This window comes from Monodon monoceros, unplaced genomic scaffold (assembly GCF_005190385.1).
Source record: "Monodon monoceros isolate NGI ecotype Baffin Bay Population unplaced genomic scaffold, NGI_Narwhal_1 Super_Scaffold_10, whole genome shotgun sequence".
Classification (NCBI taxonomy): Eukaryota; Metazoa; Chordata; class Mammalia; order Artiodactyla; family Monodontidae; genus Monodon; species Monodon monoceros.
Window position 1 is genome coordinate 1097937 of NW_021703766.1, and position 18594 is coordinate 1116530.

Below are 18594 nucleotides of genomic sequence, written 5' to 3' on the forward strand. Positions count from 1 at the left end.
CACACACACACACACACACACACACACACACACACACACACACACACGCTCAGGAAGAAAGGCACAGGTATGACGGGGCCACTGCTCAGAGACCCTCACAGGATGCAGACCCTTGCGGGGAGTTTCAGGTCCCATCGGGCTGCTGTGCCCCAGGTGTCCCCCCTTCACCTCAGTATCCTGCTGTGAGCTTTTTGCTTTTTAAATTGGGGTGATATATACACAGTAAACGCAGTTTCACCTCTACACGTTTTTAAACTCTGATACCTTGCTGTCATTTTTTTTTTTTTTTTGCGGTACGTGGGCCTCTCACTGTTGTGGCCTCTCCCGTTGCGGAGCACAGGCTCCGGACGCGCAGGCTCAGAGGCCATGGCTCACAGGCCCAGCCGCTCCGCGGCACGTGGGATCTTCCCGGACCGGGGCACGAACCCGTGTCCCCTGCATCGGCAGGCGGACTCTCAACCACTGCGCCACCAGGGAAGCCCCATCAAGGGCATTGTTAATTTAAACTGGTTTCTGTTGCTTTCCTGTGAGACGGGGATGGGAGGGCCAGGGTGCCCATTGCCGTATCTGCCAGATCTGCTACCTCGGTCAGTGCTAAGGTCCACTTGTCACACCCGCCTTGGCTTTTGTGCCACTCATGCAACTTCGGTCAAAGGAGGACCTTGCTGGCCCTCTGGAAAGGTTGGGGGTGGGGGCACCCCTGGATTCCCTGGCGCACACTCAGAGCCGCTGGTGTCAAAGCAGAGGAGGTGTGTGCGTGTCCTTGCTCCTTCCCAGCTGCCCTCTGCTGGGTGGCTGGAGTGTCATGGAAGGCGAGCGTCATTGGGGAGATTTCTCTGTGCTGACTCACGGGGTCAGCCCTGTCACCTGGAGTGCTGAGACGTGATTTCCATGGAGCTCAGAGTGGCCTCGCTTTCGAGCAGGACCTAATGAGGTGGCGGGTCCAGCTTTGACTACCCTCTGCGTGATAAAGGGCATTCGTGTCAGCTGCAGGGGGCTTGCAGGAACTCTTTAAGTGTCAGAGACCAGCCTGTAAGGGATGTCCCTGCAGAGGCCCTGGGCGGCGTGAAGGTGACATCCAGGGAACCCAGAGAACTGGCCAGAGTGGTGTGTCCCGGGCACGCCCGAGGGGCTCCTGTAAAGGTGCTCCGTCCACGAGATCACGGCTCACCCACTGCAGACGAGAGGCTGGGAGCATGTGCATGAGTGTACGAGGGCCGTTCGTCTGGCTAGAAGCTCTGCTCCCACCCAGCGTCGAGTCACAGCCTCAGAAAACACCTGACTGTGGACAGGGGGCGGGGGCAGCAGGTGTGCTTTCGGTCTCAAGCGCCGGCCAGCTGTGCTCTCCCTCTCTGCCCTCCGCCTCCCCGCCCCACACTACGTTTTCCGCCTGGCCCTGGTGGGGCGGGGCCTCACTGCGGGCGGTGAGGAGCAGCTTGAGTCCCCTCGGCAGGTCCGCACGCGGAGCGGAGCAGGGCGTGGCCACGCACGGAGCAGGGCGTGGCCGCGCACGGAGCAGGGTGTGGCCACGCACGGAGCAGGGCGTGGCCACGCACGGAGCAGGGCGTGGCCACGCACGGAGCAGGGCGTGGCCACGCACGGCCCAGGCGGAGGCGGGGACGCGTGGGGAGCAGGCTTCGTTCCTCAGCTTCCGTGGAGAGGTTGGCGTTGTCGGCTGCGTTTCTTGCCGTGGGCCTGATCAGAGGGCTGTTAACGACAGAATTCTAAGAGTTGCACCTGGGTGTCAAGAAGGGGCTGCTGGGGATCATCTGGATTCGGGGTCCGCTGGGGCCTCTTCACATTGTGGATGGAATCAAGCCATCGGGGCTGACACGTTCAGAGACGTTACAGACCCACCAGCCCGGGGTGTGGGGAGTCGGGCTTCATGCAGCGTACCCCGCCCCCCGCCCCCGGCTTTCTTGCGTCCGAGTGGCGACCCCCGTGGCAGAGGTGGCTGGGCTCCCGCGTGTGCAGGGGCAGGGCCTCTCCCAACCGAGCCTGCGGGGCGGGGCTGTGGGCGTCGTCTCCTTGTCCTTCGAGCCGCCTCGTGGTGTCGGGATCCTCCCTGGCAGCAGCCTTTGCTTTGATTCCCACTGAGTTAGTGGCGTGGGTCCCGGGGTGGCCCCTCCTGGGTAGGGGCGGGGGTCAGGTCACATGTGTGTCCCTCAAGAATTTGGTCCTCAGACCCTGGGGGTCTTTTAAAGCCTATGCATTTTGGGGTTCTCGGAAATACTGGCTAGTGGCCCTGTCTCGGGGGCGGTGAGTAGTAACTCAGAGCTGGTGTTAGACTCGTGACAACCAGTCAGCCCTTGTCCTCTCTTGCCGTGCAAAGTCCTATACTATTTTGAATCTCCAGACACGTCTGAATCTCAAGCTTCTGTTTTGAATTATCTCTTGTCGCCCACTGATGCGACCTCACAGTGTCATGTGGACGTCCCGGTGGCCGCTTCCCTCTGCAGGTGCCCTGGTCGGCTTCCCTGGGACGGGTCGGCCGCAGCAGCACAGCGCTGGCAGGATTCCAGCCCCCAGCGCCCAGCCCCTGAGCACAGGGTGCGGCCGTTTGCACGTAGGGAGGGGCTTGCTCGCCCCCTGGGCATGTTAGGTGCACAGGGAGCCGGTGCTCAGGCTGGTTCCATCGGGGCATTAGTTCTAGTGCTGCCATGCTCTGGGGTGGGGGTGGGGATCAGGGGCGAGCGTGACGGTGGCAGCCGTGTGGCAACAAAGGAGCCTCGGGCCTGGTCGTGCTCCCGGAGCGAGGGTGCCCCATCACACCGGTCAGGACTCGGGGCTGCGCCGCCCGCAAGCACAGCGTCAGGGACGGGGTCCCCTCCTTTCCTCGGGGTGCTGCCTGGCACTTCTCTCTGGGACGGCGGCTGGGGGCGGTTCCCACCCGCGAGCCCCTAGTTAAGTAACGCGGCCGGACCCCTCGGAGTCCCAGCCCGCTCTCCCAGCCGCGTGCCCTTCGGCCTCTGCCCAGGGTACCTCCGAATTCTGGGCGTGGCTGCCGCCCCCGGCGGCTCTGCTCAGCAGCGTGGCCTGGACTTAGCGGGGCCGGGGCTTCCGAGGATCATTTGATGATCAGCGAAGGCAGAATGGTATTGGGACGGAGTGTCGGGACGTGCGGTTCTGAAGGGCTGAGGTCTGGGCCCAGCCCCCTCCTCGCTGCGTCCTGCCCCAGCTGACAGAGGCCCCTCGGCAGGGCCGTCCTGCCCCTGTTGGGCTGACCATGAAGGCATGAACAGTGTCTGACCACCTGCCCTGCAGGTGTTTCTCAAACTGGCCAGAGAAGAATCTGCTGGGACCTGATCAAGGCCGATTCCCAGGCCCTGGCCTGTTCAGCCCGTCCGGGGCCCCTGGAATGTGTATTCTCCACTGGGGCTCGGGTGATGCGACGTGGCTGCCCCGGAGAAGAGTGCTCTCGGGAACGGGGACCAACCGTGTCCCAGGGAACCGCCCTCCTAAGTCGTCCCCTGCGGCTGTCCCTACACGGAGGCGCCGAGGCCGGCCTTGGCCGTGCAGTGGGGGGCCTGGGCTCAGCTGCTCAGAGCTGCTACCCGTGAGAGGCAGGCGAGGGCAGGTCTGCGAGCAAGGCTGGGCCGGAGCCTCAGAAGGGAGGTGGCCACGGCAGCGCGCTCAGCGGTGGTGCTCCCAGCACCGGCTTGATTGATGTCCGGTCGCGCCCCCTCCCGGAGCCCACGTCCTCCTGTGAGGACGGTGATGGAGGAGGAGGGTAGAGGCTGTACCTCCAGGGCTGCTGCACGGGCAGCTGTATGACCCGCCTGATGCCTGCCGGGACTCTGCCTGGGCCCGCCGCCTTCTCCCGTGCGCCCCCGCACCCATGGCCCTGCCCTCGGCGCTCCTCCCTTGCTCGCCGGTCATCTCTGTTGCGCCTTCGGTGGAGACCACGCGGCTCCAGACTATGCAGGTCCTCGGGCTGCACGCCGCCCTCCTCCACGTTCTTCCTGTTCCCTTTGCATCTGGGAACCGCCTCCGCCTTCCACCCTTCTTTCTGGGTCCTCAGGAGACAGAGGGCGGGTGCCCTGGCCGGCCGAGAGGTCTTGGCACCTGACCTGCTGGCCCATGTAAACGAGTCACTACTGACCCCTGGTGCCAGGAACGTCTACCTGCAGTGATCCCTAGTGCCAGGGTTTCCCCAGGGGTGGACGGGCAGCACACGGCGCAGGGTGCGCAGGGCTGCGGAGACCTGGATGAGGTTTGCACACAGGACTCGGGGTGGGGGGGGGCGGCCCAATTAGGAGGAGTTGGGGTTGGACGGTGGCCTTGAATGTGGACCGAGTGCTGTGCAAGCTGTGTATAGTGTCACCTGCTAAGAGCTGGCTTGGGGAGGTGCAATTGGCACAGCGTTGGGGGGCGGCCGAAGGCAGGAGCCCAGCAGAGAATGGGATGGAGGAGGGAACCCAGGAGGTGGGCAGGCGGGGCTGGCTTTGCAGAGGGCTGTGACGACTGGGGCGTGGTGGGGGGCTGGACTGACCACGTGCCCCTCCTCGGGCCCGGGCCGTGGGCCAGGTGCCCTGGAGGCAGTGGTCAAGGCCGGCGAGACCCGTGGGGTAGGGAGAAGGGGGTAAGAAAATCAAACCAGGTGACTCCGAGAGTGACCACTATGATGGGGAAATGAGCAGGGTGTTAGGACGGAGGGTCAGGGAAGGTCTCTAAACCGCGTGACAAGGGCAGCCCCTTGCGGGGAGCAGGCGGCGCCGAGACCCTGGAGCAGCATGAACAGGCCATGGGGCGACGACCAGGGCCTGGCGGCCACCTCTGTGCAACAGGAGCCGCTGAAGGCTTGAAGCAGGGTGTGACACCACCTGATCTCCCAACCACCCGACCTGGCGGTGAAGAGTCGTGTTGGCGGGGGACAGTGCAGTCCATCGGGGGCGGCCATCCCCGGAGGCAGTGAGATGCGCCGAGGTTTGGAATCGGTCTGAGAGAGAAGCGAGGCGAACTTGTGGACCTGGGGGCCGGGATGGGCAGAGGCGGGTTTCGCGGTCACAGCTGCTGTGACACTGAGGTGTGAAGTGAGGGTGCTGCTGTCACCAGCTCCGGGGGCAGAGGGTTGATGGCCACGTCTGCGCAGGTGTGGGGAGAAGACGCAGCAGGGAGAGCTCAGTCTTGGACGTGTCAGGGCCCTTGAAGGACATGTAGTGGGTGCACTGGTCTGGGCGGGGGGCATGGCTGGGCTAGAGAGACATAGGGGCCCGGGAACCCGTGTTCCCGCCCAGGACCGTAAGTGGAGTGAGCTTCGGGGATGGGGGCGGGGGGCTGGTCTGGGAGCATCAGGGCTCCCAGAGAGGTGGGAAGCAGGCCAAGCGCTGTCCCTGGGCTGCAGCTGGGACGGTGGTGGCAGGTTCTTGGGGAGAACATGGGGTGGCATGAGAGGAGGCAGCGTGTGGGAAATGGGGGTCTGAGGAGGGTGAAGGCGGGCTCCGGGCTGTGGGTGGAGAGCCTAGCACTGGGGACCTTGAGTGGGGTAAGGGCCGCAGGGTGCTGGCCATGCACCGGGGTTGGGCGGAGAGCAGGGGGCATGTGACCCAGGACCCAGCTGCAGGGCCGAGAACCTCCCTGGCACAAGGCTTGGCCTGGCCAGCAGTTCAGGCCTGGGGTGGGGGTCAGGGGTCGGGTAGGCGTGGACACCAAGGCCCTTTTCTGTGTGGCGCTGTCCTCCACTCACATGGTGCAAGGGTGGGGGTGAGCACAGATGCTTCCCCTGCCTCCCCCATCCTTCCCCTTTGAGCATGTGCTTATCAGCACACAGGGACGTCCCCTGCCTTAGGGCGAATGACATCTGCCGCATTTGGTGGTGGGACTGAGGCGGAGCCTCAGACTCTCCGGGGTGCAACACTGAGCAGAGTTGAGGGGTCTGGGAGCCTCCCTGTCCCAGTCCAGGAGGGCAGAGCCAGGAAGGTCTTCACGAGGCGGGGCATTTACCAGGAAAGCAGCTTGGCTCCTGGGGCCCCCGACCGTCCAGCAGCCCTGGTCACACCCTGGTACTCAGGGCCAGCTGGGGGCAAGCGGGAGGGGGCCGTGTCCCATGTACCTGTGGGCGCGGTGTGGGGACTGTTCCTGTCCGAACACAAGCTCCTTAGCCTGTCACCCCTGAGGGCTGGGCGGGAGGAAACCTGCCTCGATCGAGCAGGAGAGTGAGTCTGGGTGCGTGGCAGGAAGCACTTCTGATGTTCGGAAGCAGAGAAAGGTGAGAGGTCAGGTTTCCCTTTCATCTGCAGTAGGCGGCCTGGTATATCGGAAGAGACATTCTGTACTGCAAACAGGGACACCAGGCTGGAGGGTGCCCACAGCCCCCCAGCTGCCAAGTGCCAAGACCACAGTTGGACTCCTCCTGCTTGGGTTTGGCCCAGGTCATGGTCAGCAGCAGCAGGGCAGACCGGGGGTGGTGTGGCCCCAGCCTCGTGCCCACCGCAGCCCCCAGGTCCCAGGGGTCGCTCGCTGTGGGCCCCACTGCCTGTCAGCGGCTCACTCTCCCTTCTCCCGCATCAGCCTCGGCAACTGCAGGGCTTCATCCTCCCCACCATGCTCCCCTCCCTGGATTCCTTGGTGGCCTGTGACTGAGCAGGTGCAAGAGCTGTCCGCTGGCCAGGATTAAGCTCCTCCCTTTGGTGTCTGGTGGCCAAACCAGAGCTTCTGGCTGGATCCTGGAGGGCAGCAGTGGACCTAGAAGGGCAGTGCCTGCTCTCCCCGTGCCCCAAGGGCGCCCAGAGCATCAGCCCCGAGTGCGGGGCGCGATCCAGCTCTTAGGGCCACTGTGGGACTCCGGCCTGCAGTGTCCTGCGTGTACTTACAGGTGCTGCTGGCCCTGCCCTTGCCCTCCCCGCAGGGCCCCCCCTGCTCAGAGAACTAGACTGCTCCACCACGGTGCTCAGCAAACTGAACCTCTTTATTAAGTGCCAAGGTCCAGGCGGGCGCTGCCCGCTGCAGCCTCTCTGACGAGGTCTGTGCCTGGAGCGTCCCGGGTCCCCCTGCAGGGCAGCAGCGCCGGGCGCTCACTTCACGTGCTCGGCCGCATGCGAGGAGCAGTAATACTTCTTGTGGGCGATGAAGGTGGACAGGCTGCTGAACCTGATGTTGCACAGGCGACAGTACCTGTGGTTGCCGTTGGGCACGGAGGCCGGCGTCCCCTGGCTGGGGGTCTGTACGCCTTTGTCCGAGTGGGAGGGGGGTGCCGGCACGGCCTCGGGGGACGTGGCCGGGGGCGGGCCGGGCCGGGGGCTGCCGGCGGGCGGCTCCCAAGGGTCCTGGCCGTTGAGGCCGTCGCGGGTGGCGGCGGGCGAAGGCGTCCGGGCCTCGGCGCCAGGGCCGGAGCCGGCCGTGGGCTTGCCCAGCAGCAGGCCGTGCGCCAGGCGGAAGTGCTCGATGAGGTCGCCGCGCACCACGCCGTTCGGGGGGCAGTAGGGACAGACGATGGCGGGCGGGTCCTCGGGGGCGGCGCGCAGGCGGCGCGGGGCGGAGGGGCACGAGAACTTCTTGTGCGCCAAGTACGCCTCGAGGCTGTGGAAGCTCACGCGGCAGGCTGTGCACTCGTGGTAGTCGGCCAGGGCCGGTAGGCCGGGCGCAGGGCCCGGGGCGGCGGCGGGAGCCTGGCGCCGCGGCTTTTTGCTCAGGTCGATGGGGCCTTCCGCCGGGTCTGGGCCGCTTCCGCTTCCGCCTCCGCCTCCGCTTCCGGGCCGCGGCGCCGGCGACGCAGGCGGCGTGGGGGCGTGGCCTGGCGCGACGGGCTGGGCGGGTCCGACCGGGGGCGGGGCGGGTCCGGCCACGTGCAGTTCGTAGAGCTTGCGGCGCCTGCGCGTGCGCACGGGCGGCACAGCGGGCGCGGGGGCCGCGGCGGTCGCGGCGGTTCCGGCGGGCGCAGGCCGGCGCGGCGGCGGGTCGTGACGAGAGGCGCAGTAGTACCGCTTGTGCACCGTATAGGTCTCGTGGCGGCTGAAGCGGATGTTGCAGGCCTCGCACAGCGTCCGGCGGGGGTCGTCGTCCTCGTCTGCCCCGCTGCCCGGGCTTGGGCTGCCTTCGCTGCCCCGGCCGCCCGCCTCGGCCTCGGCCTCCGCCTCGGGCGTAGCCGCGCCCCCCGCCTCGTCCTCGCGCGCCCCGGGGCCCGGCGGTGAGCGCTGCTCGTCGGCCTCGGCGGGCGGCGGGGCGGGGGGCGCGCGCGGCGGGGCTGGGGCCGCCTTGGGCCGGCGGGCAGGGGGCGTGTCGTCGGGCGGGCGGCGGCCGGAGCAGTAGAGGCGCTTGTGCACATAGAAGTTGTTGACGTTGTTGAAGGTGATGTCGCAGTCGAAGCACGTGGCGCCCTTGGGGGCCCCCGTGAAGAGGCCAGCCGGCGCGCCCACCCCCGCGCCCGCCTGCAGCCGGCTGTGCACCAGCTCGGACATTTTGGCCAGGATCTCGGAGGCAGGCGGCGCCGTGGGCAACTGCGGCAGGAAGAGCGCGCCGGGTCCTGGGCTGGAGCCGGGCGTGGGGCTGGACAGCTCCGCCTTCACGCGGACGGGGCTGGGGCCGGCGCTGGGCGGTGATGGCGTCCGCGACAGGGCCGGGGGCCCTGGCTCCGCCTCGGGCTCCTCTGCCGCCTCCACCTTGATGCTCCTGGGGGTCGCCGGGGGCTCGCCGCCACCCCCGTTCTGGGGGCCCGGTCTGGTCTCTCCGTTGGTGGTCTCTGCCAGGGCCTTCCTGTCCAGTCCCGGTGATGGGGCGGGCACCAGACCCAGGTCTGCAGAGGCCAGGGGGCTGTGCAGCGCCGTGTGCTGCTGGAAGGCGGCCAGACTGTCTGCGGGGAGACGCCAGGGGCCACACTTCAGGCCTGGAGCAGGACCCCCACCCCCCACCCCTCGTGGCCGAGCCTGCTTCCCCCTTCCCAGTCCTCAGGGTCACCAGGGGCTCACCTGCGGGGAGCTTGGCAGTGGGGTGCCCAGCCCCTGATGAGTAGATCTCAACCTTAGAGCCGGGCTGGCAGACCATGTGGTTGGTCACTAGGTGGCTGTAGAGGATGTCCCTCGTGGTGGAGATGAAGCCGCAGCTGTGGCACACACCTGCAGGTGGGCTGTGGTGTCAGAGCCCTGCCGGTGGCTGCGCCCCACAGACCCCGCCGCCCCCTTCCTGGCCCCGCTTACCCGTCAGCGTGTCTGTGTGCACCTTGAGGTGCCGCTCGCAGTTGGCCTTGGTGGTGAAGGCGGACAGGCAGATGAGACACACGAAGGGGCGCTCTCCTGGAACACGGGGCCTGGTAAGGGAGCCTGGCCAGCCGAGGACTACGGCACGGGCACGTGTGGAGGGCCCCTAAGCTCTGCCTCCTAGGACCCCATCGGGGGCCCAGCCCTCAGCCGACCACCCAGCCGGTCGCAGGCGGGGCGCGTGGCCTGGGGCCCTGTGGGAGGCTGCTCGGCGTGGTGGGAGGACCACTCGGGCACGTCCACGGCAGTTGTGCAACCCCAGGAAAAATGCAGTGAGCATGCATGGCTTGGGTGGGGAGACACGCTGTTGGGGGCGGGGCTCACCGCTGTGGCTGCGCATGTGGATCTCCAGGGAGCTGGCGCTGGGGCAGCTTTTGCGGCACTGGGGGAAGGGGCAGACCCGCTCGTTGGGGTGGGTCTCCTTGGGCTTCTCATCGGGGGCGGCCGCAGCGGGGGAGCTGGTGCCCTGGCGGCTGGCGCAGTAGTACAGGAGGTGGGCTTGTAAGTTCCGCTCGCTGCGGTACCAGATGCCGCAGTCCTTGCAGGGAAAGACGTCTTCTGCGGGGGGGGAGAGGCGGGTGCAGCCTGAGGGGTGCCCCGGCAGCAGCGCTGGCCGCCTAGCACCCGGGGCAGGCCGTGGGCCCTCTGCAACACGAGGGCTGTGCCCCGGCGTCTGCCAGCTTGGGGGGGTGGGGTTTGTGACCTGGGCTGTCCCTCTTCACTGCTTTGCCTTCTCAGGTGTCCCTTGGTAACTCTGTGTCCCCTCTCTACGGATCTTCAGGATGCCACGGGGACTTGCGGATGGGGTGAGTGACCCCGAGGGTGGCCCCTGGGCTACGTCCCGACAGGGAGCCCCATAAGGAGACACTGTGGTCTCTTGGGGGTGCCCACGGAAGAAGCGAGGCTGGGGTCCGTGACCTAATTGTCTCTGTGACTTGGCAGGGGCGACGGGACTTGCGGGCTGGCGCGGAGCTGGGTGCCCGTGGAGGACGAGGAGACAGGTGTGTGCGTGTGAGCAGGTGTGTGGGCCGCTGGGTGCCTGAGTCCCCAAGCACTGGGGCAGCAGGGCGAGAGGTGAGCGTGGCTCTGGGTAGGCAGGGGGCTGAGGCCAGGAGCTGCAGAGCGCGAGGAGCCTCCCGGTGCACCGCCCTTCCCCGCCCCCCCCATACACCTGATGGCTCTTTGGTCAGAACTTCCTGAATTCACCACATTTAACCCAAGTGGGCTGCCTCTACCTTTGCGGTTTAGGGTTTGGATGGCGGGGGTGATTTGGTGGGTGCTTCAGCAGAATGATAAGGAATGTTTTGTTGTTTCTGCCCCTGCTCCCTGGCCAGCCACCCCTTGGCTGAACCCAGGGCAGGGGGGAGACCTTGTTCTGGGTCTCGACCTTGACCTTCACACGGAATGGAGGGGGCACTTGTGCGGGTTAGGACGTATTTCAGCCCGTTGGTTGGCAGTACTGAACAGGTGGTCTGCCTGCCCCCCGGGGGCTGCCAGGTTTCTACCTTCTGCCTCTCTTCAGGAATTTAGTACCTGTCTGTCAAGTGAGGTGGGCACTCCTCATGCCCCTCTGCCTGCGGTGTTTCCGGCTCAACTCTTCGTACTGTGTTATTTTTCATTTTTCTGGTTTTCAAGTTCCCTTTTATTTGGGGGTTTGGGGGTCTCAAGGCAGCGCTGAGGCCTTGAGCTGGGATCTGGGTCTGAGGGGCTTCTGTTGGTATCTGCAGGGTCAGTGCTGGGGACTGCGCTGCTGCTTGCGGCATAGCGAAGGGACTGGGAGGCCGTATGGGCCCCAGCCCCGGCCCTAAAACTTAGCAAAGACGGTCGTCGCCCCACCAACCCAGGGCTGACCTCGGGCCAAGTCCCGGGTGGATGCAGCCCAGGTAACCCGCACAGAGACCTCAAGACCGGCATTACCTTTACTGCTTCCACAGATGAGAAAACAGGCCCAGAGTGGTGGAGTCTCAATTAAACCGGGTCTGATTGACTTTGGAGCTCGGGTTCTGAAAGCCCTTCTAGACCACCAGTAGGAGAGGCCCATGTGGGGTTGGTATAAACGATGTCTAGCCCACCATGCCCTCACAGGTGTCAGACCCGAGGGGAGGGAAACCGAGGCCCAGAGAGGCTGCTCCTGGGCGGGCTTGAGAGGAAGCCCTCCAGCACCTGGGGCTCCCTGCAGCCCCCCCCCCCCCCCCTACCCACCCAAAAGAGACAGAGAGGCAGCCCCCCGGACACCAGATGCCATTCCCTGCCCTGGTGGGGTGACCCTTCCATCCAGCACCCTTCTTTCCTGAAACCTCAACGTCAGACAAGACCCCTGTTTGCTCACCACCACCCTCTCAGCTCCCCTGCAGGACCCCATTCTCCCTGGGGCAGTGGCCTTGCCCTGTCCGGCCCAGTCCCTCCATGCAGGCTCTGGGGACGGGCCACCCGCCTGTGCTTGTCCCCCCCCCCCCTCCGGTGTCACCCTCCTCACTTGGCTGCCAGTGTCTGGGTCACGGTGACCTCCGTGCTGCCTGCCCTTGCTCTCAACACACCTGGGACACGGCGGGGCACTGGCAGATGCCTCCCCTCACCCCTGGCTCTAGTGTCTCCTGTCTCTCTCTGGGGCCTCGTCCTGCCTGGAGCTCCCCAACTCTGACCGCACCCTGAGCCCCAGCACGTGTCCCCCAGTCGCCTCCTGGGCTCCACTTAGTGCCCAACAGGCGTCTCGGGTCAGGTGCTCAGAACGGGCCCTCCACCCTGACTGCGATGGGACGGACAGTGTCCGCCCCGCGGCCGTGCTGCAGCCCCGGCCACACGCTGCCGCTTCCCCCCCCGCCCGGCCCTGTTCACTCCAGTGCCCCTCTGGCCTCTGCCGTGGCGCCTCCACCTGCTTAAAGCCGTCATCACGTTTGACCTGCTTAAAAAGGTCACTTTTCTCCCAATTTTATAACCCTACAGTCTCCCTCTAGCAGCCATGCAATTTTAGAACTGAATAGGGTCGTCTTTGCTGCCTGAAAGCCCCCTGCTGCGGTCGTTTCTCTGAGAAGGAGTCCCAGCCCTGGTCCGGGGCCACCCTCGGAGTCTGGCTCTGGCCACGGTGGCTGTCTCGCTGGGCCTGGGCTGTCCGCTCAGCTGCTCTCCCCGGCACGCGGGTCTCCCGAGCCCCCCAGCCACTGCCCACATCACCACTTGCCCTCCTTCGTGGATGTGCCTGCGGCCGCCTGCCCCCTCAGGGCGGGCAGCTGTCCCCACCTCGCTAACCCCAGCGCCTTGACCGCTTGGTTCGGTGTGGACGTTGAACAAGGATTTGAGAAACGAGTGAATCTCATTGGTTCTCAGACCCTCTGCTGCTTGTAGGGAGGAGTGACAAACGTGGTCCCTCCACTGCAGCTCTTCTCACTGGCGGCTCTGCCCCAGGGGACACTTGGCCACGTCCTTCACAACTGGGAGGTGGGGATGGTACCAGCGTCTAGTGGGCAGGGCTGCTGCTGGGCACCCCCCCCGTGCATGTGTCCCAGACTCCACCCCTGCCCCGCGCGGCCTCTCCAGCTGGTGACCTAGAAGGGCCTTCCGGACCCCGCGGAGCGTGTGCCAGAGGCGCTGTGGTGAGAAGCCCGCTCTGCTGCAGAGCCTCCGGGAAGGCTGTGGGCCCGCCTCCCCGTCAGCATCTGGGAGCTCACCACGTGGCCCCCTGCACGCTGACTGCACCCTGGAGCCCCTCCTGGAACCCCACTGCTAGGCCCCCGTGCATGCCCCCGGGGCACACGCCCTCCTCTGCTCGGGTGGCAGTGGTGACCAGTCTTTGCAGATCCTGAGCTGGGCACCGCCTGCAGCTCTGAGCCTGGGGTGGGGGGCGGGCAGGCAGCGGGTTACTCACTGTTGACAACTGCAGTCGCGAGGATGGACGCCATGCCCGCCTGCTGGGGCAGGAGCTGGATGTCGGCGGCGGGGGAGGGGGCCAGGCCCTCGGGCTCCACTGGCTCCTTCACAGGCTGGCTGGGGGCACTGTGGGGCTCGGCCGCGAGGAGTACGCTCAGCTGTCCGCCCGCGGCCACCGGCCTGGTGAGCCTGCACCAGAGGGCGCCATCTGCGGGGGGAGGGCGTCTGTGACGGGGCGCCGGCAGCTCTAGGCCACCACGGCCGCGCCTCTGCAAAGACCCCTGCCCATCTTATCCTCCTGATGTCCTCTGCGCCGCCCCAGCTTTGGCATGGGGGTTCCGAAGCCGGCGTGGTGGCCGGGGCGAAGCCACACCCGGGTTCGCAGCTGTGGCCGGCTGGTTTCCGTGGCGCACCTGCCTCCTCAGGGCGACTAGGTGTTGCCTGCTCTTTGGGCCTCCCTGCCTGTGTCTGTCGGAGCGGGAGGACCCTCTTCGGGGAGAGGGGAGCAGAGCGGCCGGGAGGGCTTGGGAGCCGCTCACCCGCGCCCTAGAAAGGCCTCCCAGCTCCTCGCTACTCAGCCAGCATGGCTGTTGCCACGGTGGCCAGCGGGGGGCAGCCTTGGCCAACAGGACGCGGGCTGAGCTGCCCACGGGACCAGGCCACCTGGCTAGCATCAGCACCACAGGGACCCTTGTCCTGCCCAGGCAGATGAACCCTGTTGACCAGGCGAGCAGGGGGGGCAGGCCAGGCACTGCTAACTGGGCTACGTCCCCGCCAGGTGTACGTACCCCCAGCTGGGCACCTGCTGCCGCCAACCTGGGCCCTCCTGTGCTTTCCAGCTGCTCTCTGGGTCCTTAGAGCACCCCAAAGCAGGGAGGGTGGGCCAGGGGGGGAAACAGGCACACGGGTGCTGCGCTAGCCAGAGGCAGACGGAACGCGCAGGGCCCCGGATGCCCCCAGGTGGGGAGGGGCTGGGGAGGTGCTGGAGCAGCAGGCCAGCTTGCCCCTGCCCACCTCCAGGGGCCTTTGGCTCTGTCCGTCCTGAAACAAGGCTGCCCACAGGACATTTTAGTCCAGTGTGCTCAGGAGGGGAGGCGATGGTGATGGTGAGGGTGACACCCCCAGAACATTCTACCAAAGCGGAGCCCCCCCGCCCCAGAAAAAGGAGGTGGATTTCCCGTGGCCATGTGGTGGATGGCTCTTGCTGTCACGTGTCTATCCGCACATCCTCCCTGAGCTGCCTCATCTGTAATGGGGGGGGCACCCCGCCCTCCCAGGGCCACTCCTGGAAAGTGCAGGTTTGCAGGAGGGATGTGGGGCGTGGAGCTTTCCTCGGCTTCACAAAACAGAGGCCCCAGAAGGTGAGGGGACCTGTCCCAGTCCCCCCAGCTGGGTTTGGACATGGCCCTCCTGACGACTCCTGGAGGGAGTCAGGCCGCACAGGGCCCTGGTCCAGCGGGCACCCCCAGGTGGGCCCACCAGGCCCTGCCAGTGTCCACTGTCCCTGTGGTCTCCCAGAGGCCCTGAGGGCAGTCCTGGCCTGGGCCCGCTCTCCCCGACCCCCGGGGCCGACACCTGTCCAGCCCTAGGCAAGCATTAATGGGGGCACTGGGCGTGTGGTGGCAGCGGTGGCCAGCCCCTCGGCCCGGCCCAAGCAGGCTGGTTTCCCTTTAAGAGCCGGCCCACGGGGAGCCATGACCCCCCACCCTCCGGAAGGCAGTGAGGGAAACGCCAGGATACCAACCCTTCCTGTAGATCTCCGAGTTGGCTTCGGCCTCGGTCAGGGCCTGGGGCAGCGTCCTCAGCCAGCAGGCCTCGTCCTCCAGCAGCAGGGTCAGGGCCGGGCTCTGGGGGCGGGGAGGGGGGTCAGCAGGACACAGCAGGAGAGAGGCTGGCCGGGGCAGCGGGGGGCTCCCTGTGAGGGATGCCTGAGAGTCTACCCCGTGGGCGTCCTGTCCAGGCTGCGGGTCCTCGCCAAGCACTGGCAACACGCATGCAGCAGGGATCCAGTGCCTGCCATGGGTCAGGTGCTAGTTTCCCTTGGAAACTGAGGCCCAGAGAGGTGGAGCAACTTGCCTAAGGTTACACAGCCAGTGAGTGGCAGAGCGGGGAGGCACACCCGGACCTCCGTTCTTGCTGCCCCCTCCCTGGTGGGGCACTGGACCAGACGCAGGCTCCTCCCACACAGGCCCCCAGAGACCTACAGAGTAAGCAGGCCCACCTTCGTCCAGTCCATCCTGGGGCCCATAGACGTCTCGTCCCATCCCGGGCAGCAAGACGTCCCCCCACCGAGGCTGGCTCAGCACCTGGCCTCCCTGCGGCCCGCAGACCGTGGTCAGCCCCTCGCCCAGACACGCTCTCTCCAGCGGCCTGGTCTGCGAGCCAGGCCTCTGCAGCGCCCAGAGCAGAAGAGCACTCTGAGCTCGGTTCTCACTCGGGGCTGCCAGCGGCCCCCAGAAGGGGTGGCCTGATTTCTCCCCCACCCTCCCCAGGCGGCACTGCAAACATACGTCCCCTGTCCCACATGGTTCTGGGAGGGGGCTGGCCCTTGCCACACGGAGGCGATGAGGTACAGACCCTGGCCCTGACTGGCCGCAGAAAGGGTGAGACCGCAGCCGCCCCTCAGGCCACAGCCCCAGGGCTGGATGGGTTGTGGACGGCTCCTCTCCTGCAGGGGGTCCCCAAGCTCCGCCACTGGGCGCCGTGTGGAAAAGCACAGCACATTCGTGTCTATTTCCTTTGTTTTATGCAAATAAAAGCTTTTTAGTCAAACTGTGTATCAGAACCTCTAACTCAAGGACCAGTGTCACTTGCCGTCACCTGGATGGGGGCACCTGGCCAGGAAGCTAGCGTGACGGGATGGCTGGAACAAGTGACACATGGGAGGTCCCCTGACGTGTTCTGGGCACCTCCCCGCCTGGTCCAAGACCGCGGCTTTACTGAGCTTTGCCTGCAGGGAGCATGTGGGCTCCCTCCACCGTCCTTGTGCTGCCACCTGCTCTGGGAGTGGGTCACATCCCTCTTTGACTCAGTCTCCCCGGAGCACTGGGAAGTGGAAGCCTGTGTGAAGCCCTCCTTTCAGACAGTGCCCGCCTGGCACGTGACAAACACAGGACAAACAGGAGTCCTGCCACCCTTGCTTCTCCATTCCCTGGGCCCGCAGGACACGGTGGGCAGAGGCTGTGCCTTCGGACCTAGGAGGCTGATGTCCACTGGGGCGGCAGGCCAGCAACCCCCAGGTATCAACTGGGGGCGAGTGTCTCCACCAAGCAGCATGCTTTAACGGACAGCTGCAGACCTGGGGGTCCCCGTCACCCACAGCTGGGGACAGGCTGGGGGGCCAAAGCGGAACCGGGGGCGGTGCTGGCACAGCAGCGATTGACCGGCGGTGCCCACGTCCCAGCTACCCTGACCTGGGCCAGCAGAGAGGCGGAGGCCAGGGTCTCCCTGAGTCTCTAATGAATATTAATGAGTGGAGGAGGGAGAAAAAAATTAATCTGCCTGATCCTTCGATGGGTGCTGCGGTAACGATATGAAATCTAATTATTCGTCCCAATATTTCTAAACCCTCAAACTGAGACTGACAGCCTCCCGGTCGGTTTAATGCTTATCACTCCCGGGAGCGGCGTGTTCGCGGCATGATAAAAGCGGCCGCGCACAGCTCTGCTGACACTGCAGAACCCCTGAATTTTCCGCGTCCATCTGAGTGGAGGGGAGACGGCGGCGCTGTGTTCCCGGCTGTGTGCCTCCTGCTGGGAGCAGCCCCTCGGCTGGTGGCTGCCCTGGGCGGGTGAGGGGCAGGGGACGTGGGGGACCTGGAGGGGGCTTGCATCCTGCACCCCACGCCTGACTCAGGAGGGAGAGGGGCCAGACCCTTCACCCTCGTTCCCTCAGCCCTTAACACTGGGGGGCCCTGGCCCCCACTTAAATGGGGCAGGCTGGACCCACCATCACCAGCCTCCCTGCCTGCGCATGGACCCTAGGGGTGCAGGAGCCGGCGCCCCACGGCTCCGGGGAGAGGAGCACGGCCATGCCCAGTCTGCCCCTGTCCCCGTCCCTGTGGGGTGGCAACACGCACTGTCCCGGGCAGCTGGACCCTGCCGTGCGTTAGGGCTACAGCTCGCCCCCCTGCCCCATTATTTATTTTCTCCCCCCATCCCCCAATTCCAAGCAGCCCTGGAACAGAAGCCCTTTTCTCTGGTGGTCAGAGGCACCGGGCCGAGGCAGGTTCCCTTCCTGGCCCTGCCCGTGGGCAGCGGGGTGCGAGCCTAAAACGATCAGAGATGTGTGTACTGCCAGCCACCTCCCCTCCACCGGCGCCCCAGGCTCACTGCTGGGTCTGGGTCTGGGTCCGGCTCACCCCAGACAGGCCGGGTGCGGCGTCTGCAAAAAGCTTGGCCCCTACCCTGCCTTAGCCCTGGGGGTCGCCCTGTCCCTCCCTCCTGACTCCAGGCTGCCCCACCCAGCCCCGGGACAGCGGGCGGCCACTTTAAGCTCTCTGGGTGCATCTGAGAACCCTCCTTGTTCCCCCAACAAAGAGGTCAGTGTCTGGGTTCTGTGCCCGCTGATAGCCATCAGAAACCCTATCTCTACCGCATCCGCTGTGACAGACGTATCTGAGGCTGTTCCCAAACTCGCCATACAGCGCGTGAAGTAGCGTCGAGGGGAGGTGGGGGCCTGCAGAACGCCTCCCCAGGGCACTGCGGGCAGGTTCGCGGGAGGTCGGGAACCTGGGGCAGGCCTGGGGTAGGCTCTGATCGGGGCCTGCTCTCGTCTCTCCCTTTCAGCGTGTCCTGAGAAGCCCCCGCCTGCGTCCCACTCACCATCGCCAGAGGCAATGGCTTTCCGCCCTTGGCACCAGACGTTTCATGAGGCAAGAGAAGCACGACACAGGCGGCTCAAGGCATGGCCCCATCTGGCAAAGAAAGACCCATGATGCACCATGCCTGGGCTGAGCGCCTTCCCTTGGGAATTACTCCCTATCACAGCCAGAGGAAGAGGGGCCTCGCCAGGAGGGCACCGGGCTCATGCACCGCAGCGCCCTCTCCCCCTGGCCCGGGATCGTCCTGCTGGGAGTCTGGCTGCGCCAAGCAATGACCGCTGACAGCGGCCTTTGGAGGGGCCCCGTGGAGGGCCGCTCAGAGCCCATCTGTGTGCGGTCAGCTGGTGGCTGGGCCTGGATGGTCCCACGTCAGCCTCACAGGCAGGGGCTTGCCGCTCAGACCTGCTGCCCTGCATGCCATCCAGGGGGTACCCTCCCAGCTCTCACTGATGTCACGGTGGCCTCGTGGCTAAAGTGGGAGAGCCGTGGTAGGACAACTGGACAGACGGATGGGCCGAGTGAGTGAGGGCCCATTTGTTCATTCATCCATCCATCCACCCATCCTGCCAACATCTATCCATTCACCATCTACTCATCCATCTACCTTCTACCCATTCATCCACCATCCATTAATCCATCAACACATCCACTGACTCACCTATCTATCCACCATCCACCCGTCCATCCACCTTCTACCCATCAATCCACTATACACCC

General features: G+C 65.8%; 1 protein-coding gene across 2 annotated transcripts in view; it reads right to left on the reverse strand.

Moving 5' to 3' along the window:
- Positions 1-6890: 6890 nt before the first annotated feature.
- ZFPM1 (zinc finger protein, FOG family member 1) overlaps positions 6891-18594 on the reverse strand; it is a 67874-nt gene continuing 56170 nt past the window's right edge. For both annotated transcript variants that reach the window (XM_029242572.1, XM_029242566.1), the window contains exons 5-10: positions 14800-14902; positions 13054-13263; positions 9516-9749; positions 9132-9227; positions 8904-9050; positions 6891-8788 (exon numbers count right to left, since the gene is read on the reverse strand). In XM_029242572.1, coding sequence (XP_029098405.1) covers positions 7014-8788; positions 8904-9050; positions 9132-9227; positions 9516-9749; positions 13054-13263; positions 14800-14902 — 2565 coding nt within the window. In that variant the 3' untranslated portion in view covers positions 6891-7013. The remainder of the gene's footprint in view (positions 8789-8903; positions 9051-9131; positions 9228-9515; positions 9750-13053; positions 13264-14799; positions 14903-18594) is intronic.